This window comes from Protopterus annectens, chromosome 15.part0 (genome assembly GCF_019279795.1).
Source record: "Protopterus annectens isolate FY-2018-M chromosome 15.part0, PAN1.0, whole genome shotgun sequence".
Lineage (NCBI taxonomy): Eukaryota > Metazoa > Chordata > Ceratodontiformes > Protopteridae > Protopterus > Protopterus annectens.
Window position 1 is genome coordinate 64,381,500 of NC_056749.1, and position 23,041 is coordinate 64,404,540.

The following is a 23,041-nucleotide window of genomic DNA, read 5'->3' on the forward strand; positions in this document are numbered from 1 at the left end:
ATTTGAAAGAAAATCAGCTACAAAAGGTGCGGAGAGAACACTGACTGGGAAATGTACTGCAGCTGTTTAGCAAAAAGCAGTGCAAACTCCAGACATGACTTCCAGTATCCTAGAGGAAAGTATAAGGCAATTGCACACAGTCCTGGTTAAAATAAACTAACTGATAAAGTATATCAACTCAAACAACAAAAGGCTGGAAAAAATGGAAGAAACGTTTAACAGATATTCAGATGAGGTGATAGAACTGCATAAATCAGAGGTTGAAATGAAGAAAAGGCTGGCTGAATATGAGACTGCTCAGGAAGAGATGTTTTAAAAATAAATATAATTAGAGGACAGAGTACATAGGGAAAACCTGAGATTTTCAGCTGTACCACAGAAGTTGGAAAGAACAGACAATTAATTTTATGAAAGCACAAATAAGCAATTGGACTGGCATTTCACAGCAGGGGTTGTTAATTGAAAGGGCACATCATGTGTATGTTGCAAACCTGGCTATGCGAAAGCCGTCTAGACCTTAAAGATGCAATCCTACTAGCAGAAGGAGCTGATTCTGACAAAACTGTGGAAGGACAAAGTACTAAAAGTGGGACTCAGCAGACTGTTTGTCAAGAATGATTAGAGGAGTAAATTTATTCCACTATTCAGGGAATTTCGAGAATCAGGTATGAGATTCAACCTGCTGTAACCAGCTATCTTCAAAATATCCTTCCCTGGTAGGACAAATAATTTTTTTGATGAAGTACATGCTAAGGAGTAAATAGAGAAGTTTGTCCAACAAAATTGAGTTATGAAACAGAAGGCGATGTTGCTTCTTGTTCTTCTGGTAGTAAAGACCACAGAGAGACTGTGGCAGTGAAACCCTTTTCAATGTTTAACAGAAAATGCTGGAGAGAAGGAAGGGAGCACAAGAGTGGACTAGAAGAATTGAGAGTACATTGGAAATGAAACAGAGACAGGATTTGGAGATGGAGATGGACAAGAGTAAAACCAGTAAATTAGAAATTTACAAACATGGGATTATAAAGCAAGACTTATATTTGTGAAATATGACAGAACAAGAAAGTCCAGAAATATTGGACTTTTTTGGACTTGTGTGGGACTCTGTAGTGTATGTCCTACTTCATGTCATTAATGTTCAGAAAAATACTTTAAGGGAAGGGAGGCGAGAGAAGGTTAACTATAAGTAAAACAGATTTCTTTTCTTAATAGTACTATTTTTATAGTATATGATTTTCTTTGCATGCTATAAAGTTTTCATGGGGATACTATTGTAAACTGGTGCTCCTGATTTTTTTTTCTTTTTTACTTTCTCCCTTCTTATCACTTTCTCTTTGTCCAGTTTTAAGAAATGTAGGTACTGCAATGCAAAACATCTGGTTAAAAGGGCATGACAGAAGAAAAATTAATGTGCTTTTCTCATTGTTGCATGGGGGAATGAATGACTGGATTACTGCCCTTAGCCTGATCTAGTAACACGTTTTAAGAGAAAGGAAGTAAATGAAAATGAATATTGAGTATTTTAAGGCATTTTTCTAGTAAATAAGTGTATGCTTAGTAGCAATTTTGTATCTGGTCCTCATGTCTCCATGGAGACAATCTAATAAAGAGAAATTGGATAGAAAAATGAGACATTCGCTAGGAGATAATGTTCTCTGAAAGCATTCAGGTATTAGACAAAACCAGACAGCACTTACTAGACGCACAGGCTGCACCATGCATCCTAACATGGATAACCTTTCTTTTAGGTTAACTCAAGTTTGTGATTTTGGCTATCAATTTAGGACATGTGTTTCTGTTAGGAGGTTAAAACTTCAATATTTGAAGATGTAAATAATTTTGTGTGTTATTAAGTTAACAGGTTTTTGGGGGTATTGGGGGTGTTTGTTTTTTGTTTTGTTTGGCTTTTGATAAAACAGATTTTTTTTAAGATGTGACATAGACTCAAATGGATATGACAAGAAACAACTGTGTAAAAATTCAACCTGCCAAACAGTGTATGTGTGTGACACAAGAGCTGGAACTAGGCATTTAACAAAAAGCTGTTATACATAAAAGGTGAGAATAATAACTTTTCAATACAGTGATGCTGTCTGTAATGTCTTTAAAAGTCAATGGTCTCACAGATAAAAACAAAAGAGAAAGAGTAGTGAACTATAATAAAAATGTAGAGTGCAAATAGCTATGCTACAGGAGACACACTTGGAAAGAACTGAACATTTGAATTTGGTAAAGAACGCTTTTCTTTCAGGAAGGTTATTCAAAAGAATACCTGGGACAAAGGAAAATGGGAGTGCTTATATTAATTGCAAGAGGAGTGCCAGTAGTGATAGAAGAGGGCAAAAAAGATAATAATGGTAGAGTTATAATACTAAGAGGCTACTGGTAAGGGAGGAGACGTACATTGGCATGTGTTTATATTCCACCTAAAACTGCTGTAATGGAACTTAAGAAAAGTTTGGGAAAATCAGCTTTCAGCAAGGAATATTACTTTTAGGTGGGGACTGAAATTTGATTTTCAGCAGTGGAGATATGTTTGGGGGGCCCAGAAGTGAAAATATAACAAAGGAGAGTAGGCTTTTGAATAATTTTTTATGATGATATTTGGCATAGAAGATGTAAATTCAGTGACTAGGAGTTCTGAGGGAATTTACATATTATTCCTCAAGGTACAAAAATCGGGATAGGGAAGACAGAATTTGCATTTCACAGGAACATATGCATTTAATTGAAGGTCTTCATATGCACCCAATAACTATTTCAAATCATACACCAATAATAACTAAAATAAAAACACAGGGTAGTGAAATAAAAATTATACACTGGCGCTTTCCCACAAGTCCCTCTAAATAATTCCTGTTACTTCTTAACCATATCTCTCTTTCTTTTACTTTCACCTTATTTTTAAACTCCATTTTAATTTTATCCCTCTGTTGAAAAGAGAGGAATTTTAAGGAATGGATAGTGGACATTTTTCAGGAGCTTTACAGAAGATATAAATTTCTTCTGAAAATATAGCTGCGGAGAGGGATAAAATTAAAATGGAGTTTAAAAATAAGGTGAAAGTAAAAGAAAGAGGGATATGGTTAAGAAGTAACAGAAATTATTTAGAGGGACTGAGGAAATGCTAAAGTATTGCAAAACAGGGGGAATCTCACAGAACAAGAAGAGGAGCAACTGCAGAATGCTAAACAGAAAGTAAAAGATTACCTCGATAATATGCACAACTTTAGAAAGATTGCTGTGATCACCTCAATAATATGCATGACTTTAGAAAGATTGCTGTGATCACCTCGATAATATGCATGACTTTAGAAAGATTGCTGTGATCACCTCGATAATATGCATGACTTTAGAAAGATTGCTGGGATCACCTCGATAATATGCATGACTTTAGAAAGATTGCTGGAATCACCTCGATAATATGCACAACTTTAGAAAGATTGCTGGGATCACCCTGATAATATGCATGACTTTAGAAAGATTGCTGGGATCACCTCGATAATATGCATGACTTTAGAAAGATTGCTGGGATCACCTCGATAATATGCACAACTTTAGAAAGATTGCTGGGATCATCTCGATAATATGCACGACTTTAGAAAGATTGCTAGGATCACCTCGATAATATGCACAGCTTTAGAAAGATTGCTGGGATCACCTCGATAATATGCACAACTTTAGAAAGATTTCTGTTAAGCCACTGTTTTTTCATAATAACTCTAGAGCACAAACATTTTTAGCACAACAACTCAGGCAACAGAATGTAGAAAGGGCTGTCACCAAGCTTAGGGAGCCTGTAACATGAAAGGTAACAAGAAATCCTGTAGAGTTATTAGAAATATTTTGGAAATTCTTTGAAAGTGTGTATAAAGCAGAGGAGTATGGAAGTCAAGAAAAAGTACATATGGAAGTGTTTCTGGAAGAATTAAGTATGCCAAGGTTAGAGAGGAGGCTCAATTAATAACAGGATAGGAGGAAATGAGATAAAAAATGGTGATGTGTAACCAATCTACAGGAAAGCCCCCAGGAATAGATAGTATTCTTGTGGAAGTTTGGAAGCAAGGAGGGGAAAACTGATAAAGAGCTGGAAGGTTTTGTTTTAAAGAATTTTAAGAGAGGTCTATATCATATAATTGAAAAAACTATTTGTCAAATGTTTATTAGTCGAACACTAATAAGCGAAAACTCTAAATATCGAATGTACATTTAAGTGAAAACTTTCACTGGGTTAAAAAACAGTTGTTCAACCCAGAAAACTACAGAAAAACATCACCAAATAAAACACATTCTAATGGGGGACTACACCCCCACACCCTGTAACTAAATATTACCAAGTCTGAGATTGCACTACAGTGAGGAAAAGGGCAAATCCCCAGTGATGGCCGACTGATTGTTTTCCCCAGCTAAACTTTTTGCTTAAACAGAAGTCCAATGTTTCGTGATCCACTCAGTGTTCGACTAATAAGCAGTTGACAGGTAGTTTTTTCAATTATATGATGTAGATCCTTTTAAGAGGAGGAGAACTACCAACATCCGAGAAGAAAACAGCGGTAGCTGTAATACCTAAACAGGGTCAAGACCAGCTTCATACAATCCCATTTTAATCCTAAACCATGATTATAAAGTGTTTATGTTGATAATGGCTAAAAGAATGGCAAAGGTGATGCCAAAATTGATAGGCATGGATCAATGTGGTTTTCTGGAGGGGAGGCAAACATTTGACAACATTAACAGAACATTGATGATCCAGAGAGAAGCAGAATGTAAGAAAATATGACAGTTGTTGGTGGGTCTTGATGCAGAGAAAGCATTTGAGAGAGTAAGCAGGGCAATGGAAGCATTTGCATTCCCTGATAAAATTATAAGGTTGATTAGGAGGATTTATGAGGGAACTGAGGTGAAAATGAATGTGGGTGGAGTCCTGTCTGATAATTTCTGCTTGAGCAGAGGAATCAGGCAGGGGGTGTCCCCTTTCTCTTTGTTATTTGCATTATGTTTAGAACCCCTGGCAAAGGAAATAAGGGACTCAGAAATTCAAGGATGTAATTAGTATGGTAGTCAAGAAAAGCTGGCTGTATTTGCAGATGATATTATTTTATACCTGACAAAACCAGAAGAGGACATTTCAGTGTTGTGGAACATTTTGAGACAGTTTCAAATCCTTTTTTGGGATACAAAATGAATGAAGCTAAAACAAAGGTAATAGCGGTAAATTGTGTACCCACACCTGAATTTGTTCAGCAATATCCATATTTATGGTGTCATGATAAAATAGTATTTAGGGGTATGGATTAAAATTATTCTGGTATGGCATATGTTATGATAAGAACATAATATGATATGTGGGAAGAGACTGAACAAAAGATAAAACAAAAACTGAGACATTGAAAGGTCTGCTATATGGATATGGATAGTAAGATACAAGCAATTAAAATTATTTTAGTCTCTTTAGTCTTATACACAGGTGAAGCATATTTTTGTCAGACAGAGGAGAAGTTGTATATAGCAATTAATAAAGAGCTGAAAGATTTTATCTGGGAGGGAAAGACGGCAAGAGTCAAGTGGGATACGTGGATTTTTCCAGTAGAACAGGGTGGATTGGAATTACCTGATTTGAAGGGGTATTTCAGAGCTACACAATTAAGGTATAGCACAAACAGATACCTATAATTCAAAGTGGAAAGGGATGATAATGAAATGGGGGAAGCTCAAGAAGCAAGGAGACTGGGATTTTGGATGTAGGAGGACAAAGGAGAATAACAGTAGTCATATAGAATATTATATTTGTAAAGTAGCAGAAAGTATCCTAAGAACTAACCCAGTGTGGGAATGAAGAAAGGAGATTCTGTCAGTATGGATGACTGCAGTTAGGGACACAGACAGCAGGCACGAGGGGGCTGCAATTTATTGGAGAAAACTGGCAAAGGAACCAACATATTGGGAGCAAATAACTAGAGAGGGAAAAGTAGAATGGGAAAACTCAGAGAATTTATTTGGACTGCAGGTTAAAGACTGTCTTCCCTATCAAGGCTTGATATCAGAGTATAGGCAAAGAGAAAGAAATAGGGGGATCCTAACCAAAAGACCAGCACTGGTAGAGTTTTTAGTAGAATCTAGAACATAAGCTGCCATTAAAAAGGAATAATTAGTACAGCATATAAAATATTGCATGATAACTATAAGAATCAATCAGAGGAGGTTAGAAAGGATTGGGAAGAGAGATTGGATAAGCAATTCACAAAGAAACAATGGGATGATATACTGTATATATGTCTCCCAAATATGCAACAAAATCTAGAAAATTTAGGATTTTTGCTTGGAAATGTTTACATAGATATTTTTATACCCCAAGTAGACTCTAGAGAATTTTTCCTCAGACAGCAAATGTTGGACATGTAGTGGGGAAGAAAAGGGTAATTGGGAACATATTTTCTGGGAGTGTAATGAGTTGGCAGACTTTAAAGAATCCCTGCCGACTACTCTGTTGGAGATACTGGATGAGCAAATTGGTATAACTAGGGAAATGATTGTTCTGAGCTAAGATAAAGAATCAGAATTGCCTAGACATATTAACCCCTTGCTGAGTCTACTTATGGTGGCTGCCAGAAAGTCATTTACTAGAAAATGTAAATTAAAGTCTAAACCAGCTGTAATAGAGTTGGTGACTGTAGTAACGGAGGTAAAACAACTAGAACTGGGATCTTTAAAACAGGGTAGGAGCAAACTACATAGGAAAATGGGAATTGTGGGAACAATACATACAACGGAGGAATGAGGTTTAAAAGAAGGCAAGGCTTGAATGAGATTTGTAATGTATGTCTGACAATGACTGGGTAGATTATAAGTGATGTTTAATGTTTGCAACTGGGATTATGTCAGTATGGTTTGTTTTAATTTATATAAATGTATGATTGCCTATGTCATAAGTGATAATTTAATAAAAATGTTTCTTCTTTAAAAAAAGAAGTGAATCCCACTATACTAATATAACAAAAATGCAGGACTAGTTACCCATCACACGGATTAACAGTTAGATACACACAGACTTTGTACCTACTTATTTAAGAAGTAACCGGCACTAATCACACTAAAATGCAGACTATGTATGTAACACTGATCCACTCACTGTCACTGAATACAATCTGTTTATATATGTACCAGTGATCCAATCGCTGTCACTGAATATGATCTGTTTATGTATGTGCCACTAATCCTATCGCCGTTACTGAATATATGTTTATGTATGTACCACTGATCCATTCGCTGTCACTGAATATGATCTGTTTATGTATGTACCACTGATCCATTCGCTGTCTCTGAATATGATGTGTTTATGTGTGTACCACTGATCCAGTCGCTGTCACTGAATATGATGTGTTTATGTACGTATCACTGATCCAATCGCTGTCACTGAATATGATCTGTTTATGTATGTACCACTGATCCAGTCGCTGTCACTGAATATGATCTGTTTATGTGCTCTTGGATTATTTATTGCCTTCATTGTAAATTACATGACTTTTTGTATGGAAAATGAAAAGACTGTATATTACTTGTTACTTATAGAACTTAGATCTGACAAAGCTCTGTCAAGGGCAAAAATGAACATCTCTTACTTTTGCTAAGTAAACCATGGTTTAAACAAGCATTACCAGCTTGAATCCTGTTTTCATGTTTTTAATAAGAATGTAAAGAGATTTTTAACATGGATCTTACATTACAATTCATGGCAACAGTCTATTTTAGTTTTCCCTTTATTTTGTAATGCAGTAGCAGGTTTGTTGTTTTCTTAGGTGTATGAAGAACATTGAAAATGTCTGCTTTGGCCTGTCAAGTCCTGAATGGTGAAATACAGTTATAATTTTGGGGTAAGGGTGCCCCAGCTCTAACATAATTTTCAAAGGGTTAGTGTACTTTTTCATGACAGTGGGGCACATTATTCCATGTTCAGATCTTGCTAATTAATGTTGTTTTCTTGTGTGGTATACTGGGACTCATCAGATGTGCAGTTTATTATTTCTGTTCATTATTCCATGTTTAGATCTTGCTAATTAATGTTGTGTTCTTGTGCGGTATACTGGGAGTCATCAGATGTGCAGTTTATTATTTCTGTTCATTATTCCATGTTCGGATCTTGCTAATTAATGTTGTGTTCTTGTGCGGTATACTGGGACTCATCAGATGTGCAGTTTATTATTTCTACTCATTATTCGATGTTTGGATCTTGCTAATTAATGCCGTGTTCTTGTGCGGTATACTGGGAGTCATCAGATGTGCAGTTTATTATTTCTATTCATTATTCCATGTTCGGATCTTGCTAATTAATTTTGTGTTCTTGTGTGGTATACTGGGAGTCATCAGATGTGCAGTTTATTATTTCTGTTCATTATTCCATGTTCGGATCTTGCTAATTAATGTTGTGTTCTTGTGTAGTATGCTGGGAGTCATCAGATGTGCAGTTTATTATTTTTGTTCATTATTCCAGGTTTGGATTTTGCTAATTAATGCCGTGTTCTTGTGTGGTATATTGGGACTCATCAGATGTGCAGTTTATTATTTCTGTTCATTATTCCATGTTCGGATCTTGCAAATTAATGTTGTGTTCTTGTGCGGTATACTGGGAGTCATCAGATGTGCAGTTTATTATTTCTGTTCATTATTCCATGTTCGGATCTTGCTAATTAATGTTGTGTTCTTGTGTGGTATACTGGGACTCATCAGATGTGCAGTTTATTATTTCTGTTCATTATTCCATGTTTGGATCTTGCTAATTAATGTTGTGTTCTTGTGTGTTATACTGGGACTCATCAGATGTGCAGTTTATTATTTCTGTTTCTGCTGAGATTATCTGAGATGGCTGCTTTTGTGGGATTAAACATGGTGAAACATGGCTGATTTCCAACTGCTTGCCCAGCTTGTTAGTGAGGGGGGACACTGTGTTAGAATTTGTACTAATGTTCTCAAACCTGCTACAGACCTGCGACAAAAGGGAGACGTCCACTCCAGCAGTGTAGCCACCTGACATTGTCAAAGGTGAGTTTCAGAATGCTAGCTTCATCATCAGTAATAAAAATACTGTCATTACTAGTTTGATGCAGCATTAGTAATAGAATTTGTGTTGTATACACACAGATTTGTGAGCAGGACAAGGTTAACATAGGACAAAGATGTCTCACTTCAAAATGTCTGCATGTTTGTTGTAGAAGATTACTTTAAATGACACTGAAACATGCATGTCCACAGCTAGTAGGGTTTGGCTTTACTGGCCTGAATGTATCCCTAGAGACTCAAAAAGAAAAAGTAAAAAGTCATTGACAATCAGAAGTCATATAGCTGAAACACCTGATGTCCTTAAGGGGTTATTTGCATGTATCCCGTGGGCCTGTATTACAGGAGGTTTATGGTATCACACAGTGAAAACTGTAACTTGGCTGGGTTTTTCTTGTAGTTTTTACTAATTTGTCCACTCCATTGATGAAATCTGTGACCAAGGCCTCTACTAGGACCCTTTTGGAGTCTGATATGCCATCAGTCCCCTCAAAAATCACACTAGGTGAAGGACTTGGATCATTGGTTGTGCCCAGGATCACACTGTAGTTCCAGGCTTCCAGCCTCCCTTCCAAGACTGCTGAAGTGGATGGCAGAATTTCCTATTTGGCAATGGGCACTTCAACTGACAACGTACAGGCCACAGATGCTTGCCTGTGACCTCGGCTGATTACATCCGATGCCACACTCAAAACCAGACCGATGTGGCTTCTTGGGCCAGTGTTCACATTTGCTTTAAAGAGCGTAAGCTGGATTTCATTTCTAAGGCAATAACAAGGATTGCTTCAGGTATCCTGAAAGGTATTTTGACCTCCACATCTGTCCTGTAACCAACCGTCGTATTTGCAGTGGGTGACAGCTAAAGAAGTCCATATCCAGCTTGCGTCAGCCTAAGCCTTCTGGATGTCAGTCTGTTCAGGACTATTCACTGGACCTTGTCAGGCTAGCTAAAATCGCATGGATGTTAATTAATTCAGACAGCTTAGCTGGAGCACAGACACCCCTGGTACAGAATGTTCTCCTGTGAAAAGGAAGAGGGACCTTCTCCCACAGGAATCCAGAGATTCTTATGGCTTAGATGAAGGTGAGTTGGCATATGTAGACCAAATTTCTTCTGGTTCATATGCGGATTCAAGGGTTAGATTAAAATCTTTCTCCAGGTTTTCCACCTGAGGATTTCACCTCTGGGTGAGACACTCCATAATATGAGAGGTTTCTTTAATTAGGAGGCTCAGGATTATCTCAGTCTAAGAAAAGGGTAAGCTTCCTGAGTACAAACCTCTTTCCGTTCCTTCAGGTTTAGAGGTAGCGGATGACGTCATTCTTGATTCTTCCCTACAGGCTGACCCCCAACCACCTGCTCCTAACAATTTAGATAATTTTTACAGGGTTCTGGACTCCCACAAGCACCTTTTTAAGAACTTTATGGTGGACCATGAGGTAGTCTTTGGGTCTCAATGAAGCCAAAGGTAACAGCTCCAAGAATCCCTTGCTGACTAAAGAAGAGGGTAGGACCCTACGCAGGTTTGGCAAGTAAGTGTACATTTCATCTTCTGTGGCTATGAGGGCTCTCATTTGCCAGTTTTGTATGGTTAAATACCAGGAAACTCTTTCAGAACAGATGAAAGACAAATTAGAATACATCGGGGTAGAGCGCTCACTAAGGAAACCTTATACATCTGCAACTGCTGTTCTCAGGTTGCAAAGCATTCCTTTCCTCATGGCTTTGCTTCTTCAGAAGTATCTAGCAGGGTGACTCTGCGTACGTGTTTGTTATCAGGAGGTCTGTCTGGTTAAGGGAACAGAATCTGCCTGAAAATTTATATCTCAAAGTTTGGATGCTCCCCTTGATAAGGATTTTCTGTTTGGATCCAAGGCCCAACCAATTTTTAAGAAACTGGGAGACAAGGCTAAGATCCTACAGACTGTAAAAGATTTCTTTCAGGTTGAACCAGTGAGGTTCAGTAGGAACTGTCCTACCAAGCTCTTGTTCTTTCCTGCCTCCTGGCCTAGGCAAAAAGAAAGGAGAACCAGGAGAGACAATCTTCAGAGACTGCATAGGAGATGGAAGCAGACCAAAGTACCAAACTACTGGGCAAGGAGCAGCTATTTCTCTATGTCAAGTTTCTACATGTTCTTCTCCCCTCAAGTTCCACCCCAATCCTTTCCCTTCTCCTTCAAGACTCAGAGGCAGGCTTTCCCTTTTCCTAAACAAGTGGTCATACATTACCTGAGACAAATGGATGATTCACATCATAACAGCAGGATACAAACTTAAATTTGCCTCTCTTCCAAGACACACAAGCATCCCCCCTTTTCCAAAAGGTCAACCAGGTCATGACCTCAGATCCCTCAAGCACAGCATGGGGGACTCAGTCTAGTAGCCTTCAAATTCATGGCTTATGGGAGTTTGCCATTTTTCAGACCCTCATCTGTATTCAGGAGCACAGTGACATTCAAAATATTGTGGAAACTGGGCACTCTATTGATAAAGACAAACAACACCCCTGTTATATGGTACATAAACACACAAGGTGGGATCCATTCTTATCCCCTTTGCTGCCTGGAAATGCAGTCATGGGATCCTGCTCGGGAACTGGAATACATCTTATAACACTCTTCCAGCCAAGAGAAAACAACAATCTTGACAAACCACCGGAGCAGGAAGATATCAGACTCTCAGAAGTTGATGTTGAACAGGAATTATTTCAAAACTCTTTCTCAAAAATTGGGTGTCCCAGAATGAGGCCTTTTTGCTTCCAAGGAAAACAGGCAGTTAAAGAAATATTGCACAAGGGCCAAAGATAATAAGGCCTGCAATACGAATACCTTCTACATGTCATGGACAGGTCTATTTTTATGTTTTTTTCTCTTCCATACTGTCAGCCCAGTTTTGCTAATCAAAGTTGGGGAAGAAAGGAAAGGTAATCCAAATGGCACTTTTTTGGCCAAAGCAGCATTAGTTCCCATTGCTGCACAGCATGACCTGTCAGGAGCCATAGCTGTTTCCACAACAGGTGGATCTTCTGTCACAGAACAGGAGAACTACCATTCACATCAGCTTGAGCCCCAGAGATTGACAATATGGATGACCTAATCCATATGGGAAATTCCTTACACTAGGACATCTTATCCATTCTAGATGAGGCTAATAAATGCATCACAAAGAAATAATAGGGTCTATATCAGTCCGTCAAAATGGCTGAATATCGAATAACAGTTGTTCGAACTGTAAAGTTTGAACACTGGTAATCGCGGAGCCGCGGCACACCAAATTCTTTCCCAGGGAAAGAATTTGGTGGGCCATTTCTGTGGCTTCATGAGTATCAGGACTGTGGTGGGAAGTTACGGGTCAGGTTGAGGTAAGTGTGCGAATGTGCAGATGTTAGGGTTAGGGCACGGGTTAGGTGAGTTAGGGTTAGGGCGCGGGTGAGGTGGTTGTGCGATAGTGAAAGACTTTAGGGTTAGGGCGGGATAGGTGAGTTAGGGTTAGGGAGCGGGTAAGGTGAGTGGTAGTTACGGACCTTGGGGTTAGGGTTGGGTTAAGGTAAGTAGATAGCTAGTAGTGTATGTATGGTTTAGTGTAGGGTTTTGTGAAGTGTATGTGTGTGGATTATGTATTTTGGTGTGCTTGTGTTGTATGTATGTTTGTTGGAACAGCAATTTTTTTCCCTGGGAAAAAATTTGCTGTTTTGAGTGTTCGATGTTGTGGTGTTTCAGGTGAAATGGTTCGATATTAGAGCATTCGAAGTAGTAATACTTTGATGTTCTAATATAGAATCCAAATAATACCTCTCAAAATGGAAGAGATTCTTTATATGGTGCCAAACCAAGGGGCAAAATCCTTTATCAGCACAGCTAACCTTGTAACTGTTTTTTTTTTCTTAAGGCCTTTCTTATTCTTCAGTCAAGACTTATTCCTCAGCAACATCTGCCTGCATACCTTCCTGTGCATCCACATCTTTTCTCCATCACTCTGACAAAACAGTTTCTTATGAGCATCATCCCGAGTAGAGCTTTCACTCCATCCTGAGACCTTAACCTTGGCTTGGAGAGCATACTCTTCTACCTTTTGACCTGACAGGGGCAGCTTAGATACGAGTTCTTCACTTAGAAAAGTGTCAGTGGTGCAATAGGTAGCACATTCACTTTTAGTGCATAAGGCTGTTAGTTCTATTCTCACACCAAGGAGATGGATTCCTGACACTGCACTATGTCCTGAGGGGGGTGCTGTAGTCCTGAGTGTGTTGTCCATGGCACCTATCGAAAAGAGTAGTGTTTTTTTTATTTCTGTGCACACACACATATATATATATATATATATATATATATATATATATATATATATATATATATATATAAAAACACAATAAAACTGTCGGAACACTATTGAAGAATCAAATAACATATACAGAAAAACTTCAAAAAAATAACAAAACGGCAACGGAGCCTGTAATAAGCTTTCATCTTTTAATAGTGTCAAAGACTTCTTCAGACAATGAAAAAAATGTGAAAACCACATCTATGTGGTTTTCACATTTTTTTCATTGTCTGAAGAAGTCATTGACACTATTAAAAGACGAAAGCTTATTACAGGCTCCGTTGCCGTTTTGTTATTTTTTGAAGTTTTTCTGTATATGTGTGTGTGTGTGTGTGTGTGTGTGTATATATATATATATATATATATATATATATATATATATATATATATATATATAATTCATATTTTAACATATTTACAAGTTTACATATTTTAACATCATTCAATATATCATTTCCATTTTAAGTATTCTCCCTCACTCTTTTATGCACAACCAAAACTATATATTTTCCAGTATTTTTGTCAATGTCCATTTTCCACTGTATCTGTATCTGATTTCTTTAAGTCTTTCATTCCATATAGTCCAAGTTACATAGCATATTATTCTGTCCATTTTCTTAGCTTTATTCTGGGATCCTGTCCCATAAAACCCATACTCTATCATGTCCATGTTTAACATTTCAAAATTTAAATAACTTTTAATCAAATCATGTTTAATTACTTCTTTCTGCAGTTTTTGAATTCTCTCACATTTTAAAAAACATGTTCTGTGGTTTCCAATTCTTTACATTTATTACATATTTTATCCCGTTTTCTCTTGTATGGCATATTTGCCCCTGGGTAATTTTCCTATGGACAACCTCCACTAAAAGTCATTGCATTCTTTAATTCTTTTATAATTTCTGTATCTCATAATTATTACTTTCTTCTTATATATCTCTAACCCTTTCCATGGATACACCAATTAAAAGGATATCATAATGTTAACATTCCAAATTTTTTCTGTTTTTTTTTCTATCATATTCTTTTTTAATTTCCACAGTACAATTTTACTGTAAAATTCTTTCATCAATAACACTTTTTTCATTTCTGTTTTGCCAGATTTCTCTGTATTTACAATACAATATTGTTTCCGTCAAATCTTTATTATTTTTCATTATTTCTTTTAGTACTTTATAATACTTAAAGAGGCTGCATGCACAATGAGATTTATCAGCCACAAGCCCCCTTGTTCATCTTTCATATACAAAATTCCCCTCTTAAATGGGTTCAGTCTTGACCCCCAAGTAAATGAAAATTTGTCTGCATAATTTATTTTTCATATTTCATTGGCATCATATAAACATTTGCAAAATAAACTAATTTACCCATTATTATGGTGTTTACTAAATATGCTTTCTTTCTGTATGAAACCCTATATGTCTTCCAGAATGTGATCATGTCTTTGATTCCTTTAATGACTTTATCCCATTGCTCATGTCAGTATTCTGTCCTTCCAAATACAATTCCTAAAATATCTATACTGTTTTCATTATATTTTCTTAATTTCTTTATACATACTATATTCAGATCCATCCAAACCTGTAGCTGAATTAACCTTAATATATTTCAAGATCAGATTCAGCTCATTTATATTTATTTTTCTCTCTAAATATTCATTATCTTCCTTATTTAATTTCTCACCATTATAAATTTTTTTGATATTAACTTATTTTTTACTATATAAATCTAATACATATTCTTTAATTATTTCATATATTTATTCTTGTTTTTAACGTTTCCCTTATTTTAATTCTCTTATTACCTTTTTTCTTTTAATATCTTACATAAGTGTGGTAGTATTTTTGCTTATATAACAATTTCTTAACCTTGTCCTAATTTCTTCTATATAATTCTTTTTCTTTTTCATAAAAATTTTTTTCTTCTCTAGCAAGTCTGTAAATATTTTGACTTAATATTTTCTATTCCACTTTTTATTTTTTTCCTTTTCTTTTCTATACATTCTAAAAATACTTTTTGTATTTATTTTTCAATTGGATCCAGCATATTGTCCAGTTTCATAAAAATCTCTCATACTGATATGTTGTTACCATAATTCTGTATTTTTTTTCTCTTGACTGTAACTCTTTTTCATTTACTCTTTTTATGCCTTTTCCTATTTTAAATATTTCTCATTTTCATGAATTCTTATCCAGATTGCCACATGATCAAAGAACCAATTGTATTTAATTCCTTTTTGTGTAATTTCAGACTTTCTGATATAAAAAAAAAATAATCACTTTCTGTCTTAATTTCATTTATTTTATGTCCAGTGTTTATTTTCCCATATTTTTAATTTTCCGCTTTTTTATAATTTCAGTAAGCATTTAAACATCACAACTGTCCTTTTTATTTCTCAAATTACAATTAAAGTCACCTGTCATTATTATACCCATAATTAGGTATACTTTTGAACATTGTTTCTCTTTTTTTTTTGTCACATATGCATATAAAGCTATTAGTCTATTTATATATTATATCCACTACTGTTATTCGTCCCAGTTCCACTATTGTAATGTCTAATATTTTTATATTTTCTTGGCACGGTATATATATAACACAAAGTATCACTCCAGCCAAACGGACTTCAAAGTGAAATAAAATATTTATTAAACCAAACTGTGATTAAGTGCTTTCATCCTATAAAACTTGGACTTCATCAGAATCAGTATACATATACCTGACCATGTTTATTTGCCTATATTCCAAGTAACAGTACCATTCCAAACATTTTCTATTTGCACCCTTTCTTCTTCTGTTAGCATTTTAATGTCTTCTAACACTATTACTTGAGCATCTGCTGCAGCATACCATTGTAAAATGCTAATTCTTCTCTTAATATTCTTCATACGTTTCACATTCAAAGCTAATATTTTTGGCTTCATAGAGCAGTTATCAGAATGATCTTATACCTTACCTTCCTTATTGTCTTACCATTATATTTTTAAATTTTCTTTTTCTTTCCCTAACTCTGTTTCATATTGAATTCTTCTTGCCTTTTATTATATGCCACTCTGACTCTTCTTAACTTGTTTCATCTGTCTCTTTGTCTTTTCCTTTAAATTTAAATACCGTTTCTATGTTTTTTCTTGTTGTGACGTGTTCTTGTATATCAGTTATTTCTAACTTTTTCTTGTATAATTTCTTTCATTTTCTTTTTAATTTTCTTTTCATTTTCTTGTATATCTACCTCGCATTCTAACCATGAATATCCTGTTTTACTAAATTTCTTACATTTCCCTTCATATTTCTTTGCATTATGTTCTGTCTGACCATATTAATAACATCTTTTTTGTCACATTCATTATTTAAATGATCACTTTTTCCACCAAAAATAACAAGTCTTTGATTGTCCTCTGTACCTCCCAAAACCTCTATTGCCATGCACATTAATAATACTATGTGTGTTTATCACATTGTCATTTTCCATTTTTGTAGTATTCCACATTCCCAACCCCCAGTCCATAATCCTCTTTCATCATGGATTTTAGTCGTGTCTACCACTTCTTTACATGTTATCAACAAATATTCTCTCAGTTCCTTTGCTCCCAGTTCAATTCTAAACTGAACCAAGATTCTTTTTTTTTTTTTTTGAAAAAGGCTTGCACAACATATTCTGATCATAGGTCCATAAGTTTATAGGTAGGTACTAGGCTGCCTGCCTGAATGCATTTATAAGCCTAGTCAGAATGTGTTGGCTTTAGCCGCCCCCCTTAGATTAGTTCCCTGTGCCTCTGTCCAGCAGAACCGTTGAAGTGATCCCCAGGGTAAACTTTCTGTTTCCCATCCACTCATCAAGGTTGCCTAATGTAGATTGGAATCTTGTTCCAAAGCATGGAAAGTCTCTGGGACAGGAATCTATCCCTCCAGCATGTCCTATTTATTGTTGTGGTGAGGTTTAGATCCCTAGAGCGTGTGGCTCGAGGGGATATGGTTTTCTTTACGTGGAGCATGTCCCTCAATTCTGGGTTGGACATGGCTTTGTATGTCAGGCAGATATCACCTCTGAGTAGGTGGTATGCAACCGAGTACAGCTGGAGTTTCTTCAGTCCAGCTGCATAGGGCATCTGTTTGAGGCCAGTGATCCTCTCGGTGAAGTACTTCTGTGGTCTTTCCAGCTGCTGCAGGTGTCTTGTAAGGTACATCCCAAATGGGGCGTTGTACTCTACGATGGGGCTGATGAGTGATGAGTAGAGGGGCACAATGACCTGTTTTGATCTGGATGCAAACCCTTTTGTGATTAGGTGGGCCACATAGAAGGATTTCTAACCACTTTGGCAATGTTATTATCAAAGGAGAGATTACTATCTACTTGGGTCTCCAGATCCCTTATTACGTCTTCCGTATTTAGGTGAATACCACCTATGTGGTAGTTTGTGGGTACTTTGTTTTTTCCAAAGGGGATGACTATGCACTTTTTGGCATTTAGCTTGAGGCCATGGTTTTCACACCAGGTATCTGTCTCAGTGAAACCCTTTTGGAGGATGTCTGTGTCAGCCGGAGAGTCAATTATAGCCCCTAGTTTGCAGTCATGTACGAACTTGGTCAGCCATAGTCCTCCTGTGCTTGCCTGTACCTCTGAGAAGTATATTCTGAACAGGAGGGGACCTAGGACTGAGCCCTGGGGAATGCCAGTTGTAACCAGTTTAGAGTCAGACCTAGCTCCTGCAACTCTTACCATGTGGGTCCTGTCCGTAAGCCAGTTCGCAACCCATCTAGTGACATAGGGGTTTATGTTCAGGCTGGTGAGCTTGTCTATAATACCAGAATGGGGAATGGTGTCGAAGGCCTTTGCAATGGAAAGTCTGCTTTCTTCTTTTCATAGGCCCCTAAAAGTTTTCCATAGCCTGACCAGTTTCAAAAAACAAATTACAAAAAGTTTCCTTGTTAATTGAAATGAAAGCTCTTACCTGTTCAGTTTTTACTCCCAGATGTGCAGCAATATTGTCCCATACCTCACATCTGTCCAGGACTTTTTCTTTTTTACTGCTCATCCAGACAGCATTTTTTTTCTTTACTTCCTATATCTCTGCCTTCTCCTTAGCTCCTTTTTCCAACAATTGAGCATAGGACTTTTTCTGGAGGCTTCTCTGGCTCTTTTTCCCCCTCTTCTGTCTTTGTATAATGTCACTCTGGGGTATAGCAGTTCCACTTTCTGGCTTACTCTGGTTAACTAGCTCCTCCAGATACTCATCCTGCAACCCTCCCAACTGGAGGGTTGAAATAGCACATTTTTCTGTTATTTCTGCCATTTCAAATAGCTTTTTTTTAAATTTTCTTCTGAATCCATCTGCATGACTGCATTTAGCGCCATCACCTTCCCAATATCCTCACCATCAGCAGACAACATTTTCTCTGCTCCCAGTTTGCCTGGTAACATTTCTGGTAGTGATTCTACCATTTTTTCTTCATTTTCAACACATTTAACTTCTAAATTGCTTGGCTCTCAGCAGCAGTGTTTCGCCCTGTTCCTTCTGGCTGCATTCACACCTTTACAGGAAACAGAAATCCAGGATGTGTAACACCCAATCTCTTCCCTGCACTGCAGAGTGTAAGGGAAGTTCCCTAATGCCGTGGCCAAATTTTCCCTACCTTGGGTCTCCCCTGAAAAGAGGATACTAGCTTAGTGGGACTAACCCGGTCAACAAAGGATAAATAAATTAAATTAAATTTAAAAAAAAACACTCCTTCTTGATAGTCAGCACCTCAGCCATGAGAATTTCTGAGCTGCAGGCTATTATGCGTACAGAGACCTTCCTCAAGTATCATCTTGATAGATTATCCGAGAAGGCCAACCCATCCTTTATACCTACGATTATCACAGAGATCTGCTTGAATCAAAGCGAAGGAGAGAGGCTCCTTCGAATGTTGAATGTCCGTTAGCAGCCCAGATATTAATGGGACAAAATGAAGTACGACAGAAAGTCAAACCAACTCTTTGTGGCTTTTACATATTAAAAATGAGGCAGCACAGTTAACAGACTGTTTCCAAATGGATCGCAAATGTTATCAAATTTTGCTACAACTGTCATGGAAAATAAGTGCCACAACATATAGAGGCACAATCCACTAGACCTAAAGCAGCTACTGCTGTCTTCAACAGGGGTATATTTAACAAAGAAATCCTGAAGACAACCATATTGTCATCTGTTCACACCTGTACCGAGCACTGTAATTCGTCTTCTTTTTCTAAAACTAAAAGTGTGTTCATCTTTGCAGTCTTGTAGTGTTTTCTAGCTTCACCTTAGTTCTTTCTGTAACCTGCTACCAATAGCTTTGGGGATTCTCCCAAGGAATCATTACTGAAGGAATCATTACTGAAACAAAGTGAACATAGTGCAGTAGTGTCTGCTTGCCGTAAATGTAGTCTGCACTATTGCAGTCTTTCTCTCCCTCTATTCCCCTCTTCTGCTTTTGAGTTAGGGTGGGCACCCTATTCCTCTTATCCCTTAGTTCTCTTCCTCTCTCCTCTTTTTCAGGTTCCTTTTGCCTTTCTCCTTACTGTGTCCCTTCTGGAGACAGTATGGGTGTTTTATGCTCCTGGTCTGAGGTATAGAGAGTGTGAGACTCCTGTTCTGGATAAGAGATGAAAGACTTGATAAAATGGTGCTAACTGATGACACTTATACCCTGACTTCAGAGGGGAGGGTGTCTACTGGCCCCTTGGGAGGAGGAGGAGGAGGAGGAGGAGGAGGAGGAGGAAGACGTTTCTGTTTTTTGGGATGGTCAAGAGTTACCATAACAGGAAATCCTAAGGAGTAATTAATGCAACAGTGAATACATTTCAACATCTACATTTATTTTAAGTGTATACAACTGTACTTTCTCCTGAAGGGCAAGAGCTGACCATGGGTGTATGTCATCCAGGCAGGTAGGCAAGCATCTGGGACATTTTCCTGGATTCTGTCTCCAATTCCTACCATAGCTGGTGGGTATAGCCCACAGTACTGGTATTCATACTTGAACACTAGTGCACATACTCAGCTCCAGCTACAGAGTATGCTGTTTGGGGGGCACACCACCCATCCTAGTCTGAATTCTGTGTGCTTTACACATATCCAGTGCCCTATATCCAGCCTCCACTGGGTGTCAGAACTGCAGGGGTGTACTTACCTCTCCCCCTCCCTCCCTCAGGATGGACAAACCAACAGTGGCCGCTCTTTCCACCCTCCCACATCTGACTCCATTAGTACCAGCTAGTCAAACTGAGGTTGTCCAGGTCATGATTAGGTCTTTGTCCCTCTAATTTATAAAACTGAAGCCTTTTATACAAATCTTTAGCATGCCCTCATCTTAAATACACATTTATAATTTTTGTCATCAGCCAGAGTAAATAAATTTTTCCATCATTGGGATGCTGAGGATTGTGAAATGTCGTACCTGCTGATATTAATAAAGTGAGAGTTTATATTCATTAAAAGCCTTTTAGAAGAGTGGCTTGATGATAGAGTATATGATCATTGAGATAGTTGAAAACTCTTAAATGGCCTTTAGTATGCTCTGAGTTAGTGTTCTGCAAACACTGAACATTAAATGGTCAAAGTGTAACTGAAACCATTATCTCAGCATCACTAAACAGGCAACACAGTTACTGAAAACAAAACATTGACTGGTGCTAGTGACAGTGGTAATCAGGGTCATCTCCATGAAAGACTTTGTCAGGTGTTTCTCCTGTGTCTTATGGTAACTGTAGGCAGGTAGTACTGCACCCACCTTTAGGGTTTTGCTTAGTGCAAAGTAGGGCTCACATCTGGACAGAAAGAGTGACTGAATTTAAGAAGGCAGATCTGAGACCAGCGTTATGTAGTCTGAGGGTAACTGTGTTGCTGCCTGAGGGATAAGTTGGGCATGTAGCTTATCAGGTTAAAATAAGCAGATGAAGCTAGTCATTTGTTCTGTTGTCACACATTCTGTGATCCATTGCTCTGGTGAGCGTTCTGTGATCCATTATTCTGGTGAGCGTTCTGTGATCCATTACTCTGGTGAGCGTTCTGTGATCCATTACTCTGGTGAGCGTTCTGTGAAATTTCTATCCCTAGTACATTTGCTTCTAGATTAGGACCTCAGTAATTAAATCTGTTGTAACATTTTTTTCTTTCTGTTTCTGTAATGTATACAGGAGCCAAAGGGGTAGGAAGAAGCCACATTAAAAGTGTACTGCTTACAAAATATCCAGAGACATTTGAGGCACCTGTACCATGTAAGTTTTTTTTTTATGTTTGCATAATTCTCTTTGCATAATTACTGAATTTTTTCATTATGCATTGTATGCTGTCAGTGATTTTCTTCGTATGTTCTTTTTCTGTGTGGCTCAAGACCTTACATATTTTCTTTAGCTCTCTTTAGAGTGAATAGAAGTCAGGATGAAAAACAGATTTGCATGAATGTTGTGTACAATATTTAGCAAGCAAGGACAAAAAAAATTGTTCAACAAAGTTTGGAATGTAGATGAAATTATAAGGTTGATAAGAATTTGGTGATATCAAAAAGAGTTGGGGATACATTCAGAGGGATTGTGAGGTGTGTATAGTGTGTCATATGTCATTATGATGATTACTCATTTGATTTGTGCATCTTTTTACAATATCTTTCATTTTTTTAAAAATGTGTGAATATTGTATGATTGAAAGTTTGTAAATAAATAACTCTTGCTCTGTTTAATGAGTGCCATGGGATCTTTAACATCCACCTGAGTTACCACCAAATGAGGAAGGCAGGGCTTCCATTTAACATCTCATCTGAAGGAAGGCATACAGCAGAGTTCATCGCCCTCTATTGCTGCACTGCTGTGTCATTAATGGAGAAGTAAGCAAATCACCTGGAGTGGGAATAGAACCCACGGTCTACTGAACTTCCAGCACCAAAAGTAAGCATGCTAAATGTTGAGCCACTGACACTGCAAAAGAGATGAGACGGCTTTCTTATAGGTACGTAAAGAAAGCTAGAATAACAGATGATTTTTATATGCAACTGATGTTATCTTTCAGGAAGAGGAAAATAACATCTAGCTAGGTTGGTAGAACACTTCAAAACTCTCTCTTTTACAAATACTTTTAATTACATTATCTTTTTATCTTTTTCTTGAAGAAGGAAAAGAATTAGGTGTACCTCTTGTTACAGAAGAGAAGGTTCAGGAAAACCTTGCCAAACTAAAGCCGAGTAAGATGCCAGGTCTGGGCTTAGTAACAGATTCCAGCTGAAAACTTGAAAGATGATTACTCCATGTTTAACTCTGTACTTTACCATATTTAACTCCATACTTTGCCATGTTTAACTCCGTACTTTGCCATGTTTAACTCCGTACTTTACCATGTTTAACTGTACTTTGCCATGTTTAACTCTGTACTTTGCCATGTTTAACTCTGTACTTTACCATGTTTAACTCCATACTTTACCATGTTTAACTCCATACATTATTACCATGTTTAACTCAATACTTTATTACCATGTTTAACTCCGTACTTTGCCATGTTTAACTTCGTACTTTGCCATGTTTAACTCTGTACTTCACCATGTTTAACTCCATACTTTACCATGATTAACTCCATACATTATTACCATGTTTAACTCAATACTTTATTACCATGTTTAACTCTGTACTTTGCCATGTTTAACTCCGTACTTTGCCAT

General features: G+C 37.3%; 1 protein-coding gene across 2 annotated transcripts in view; it reads left to right on the top strand.

The window, feature by feature from the left end:
• MPP1 (MAGUK p55 scaffold protein 1) overlaps positions 1-23,041 on the top strand; it is a 920,179-nt gene that overhangs the window by 651,217 nt on the left and 245,921 nt on the right. For both annotated transcript variants that reach the window (XM_044057679.1, XM_044057678.1), the window contains exon 10: positions 21,531-21,611. In XM_044057679.1, the coding sequence (XP_043913614.1) occupies positions 21,531-21,611 (81 nt within the window). The remainder of the gene's footprint in view (positions 1-21,530; positions 21,612-23,041) is intronic.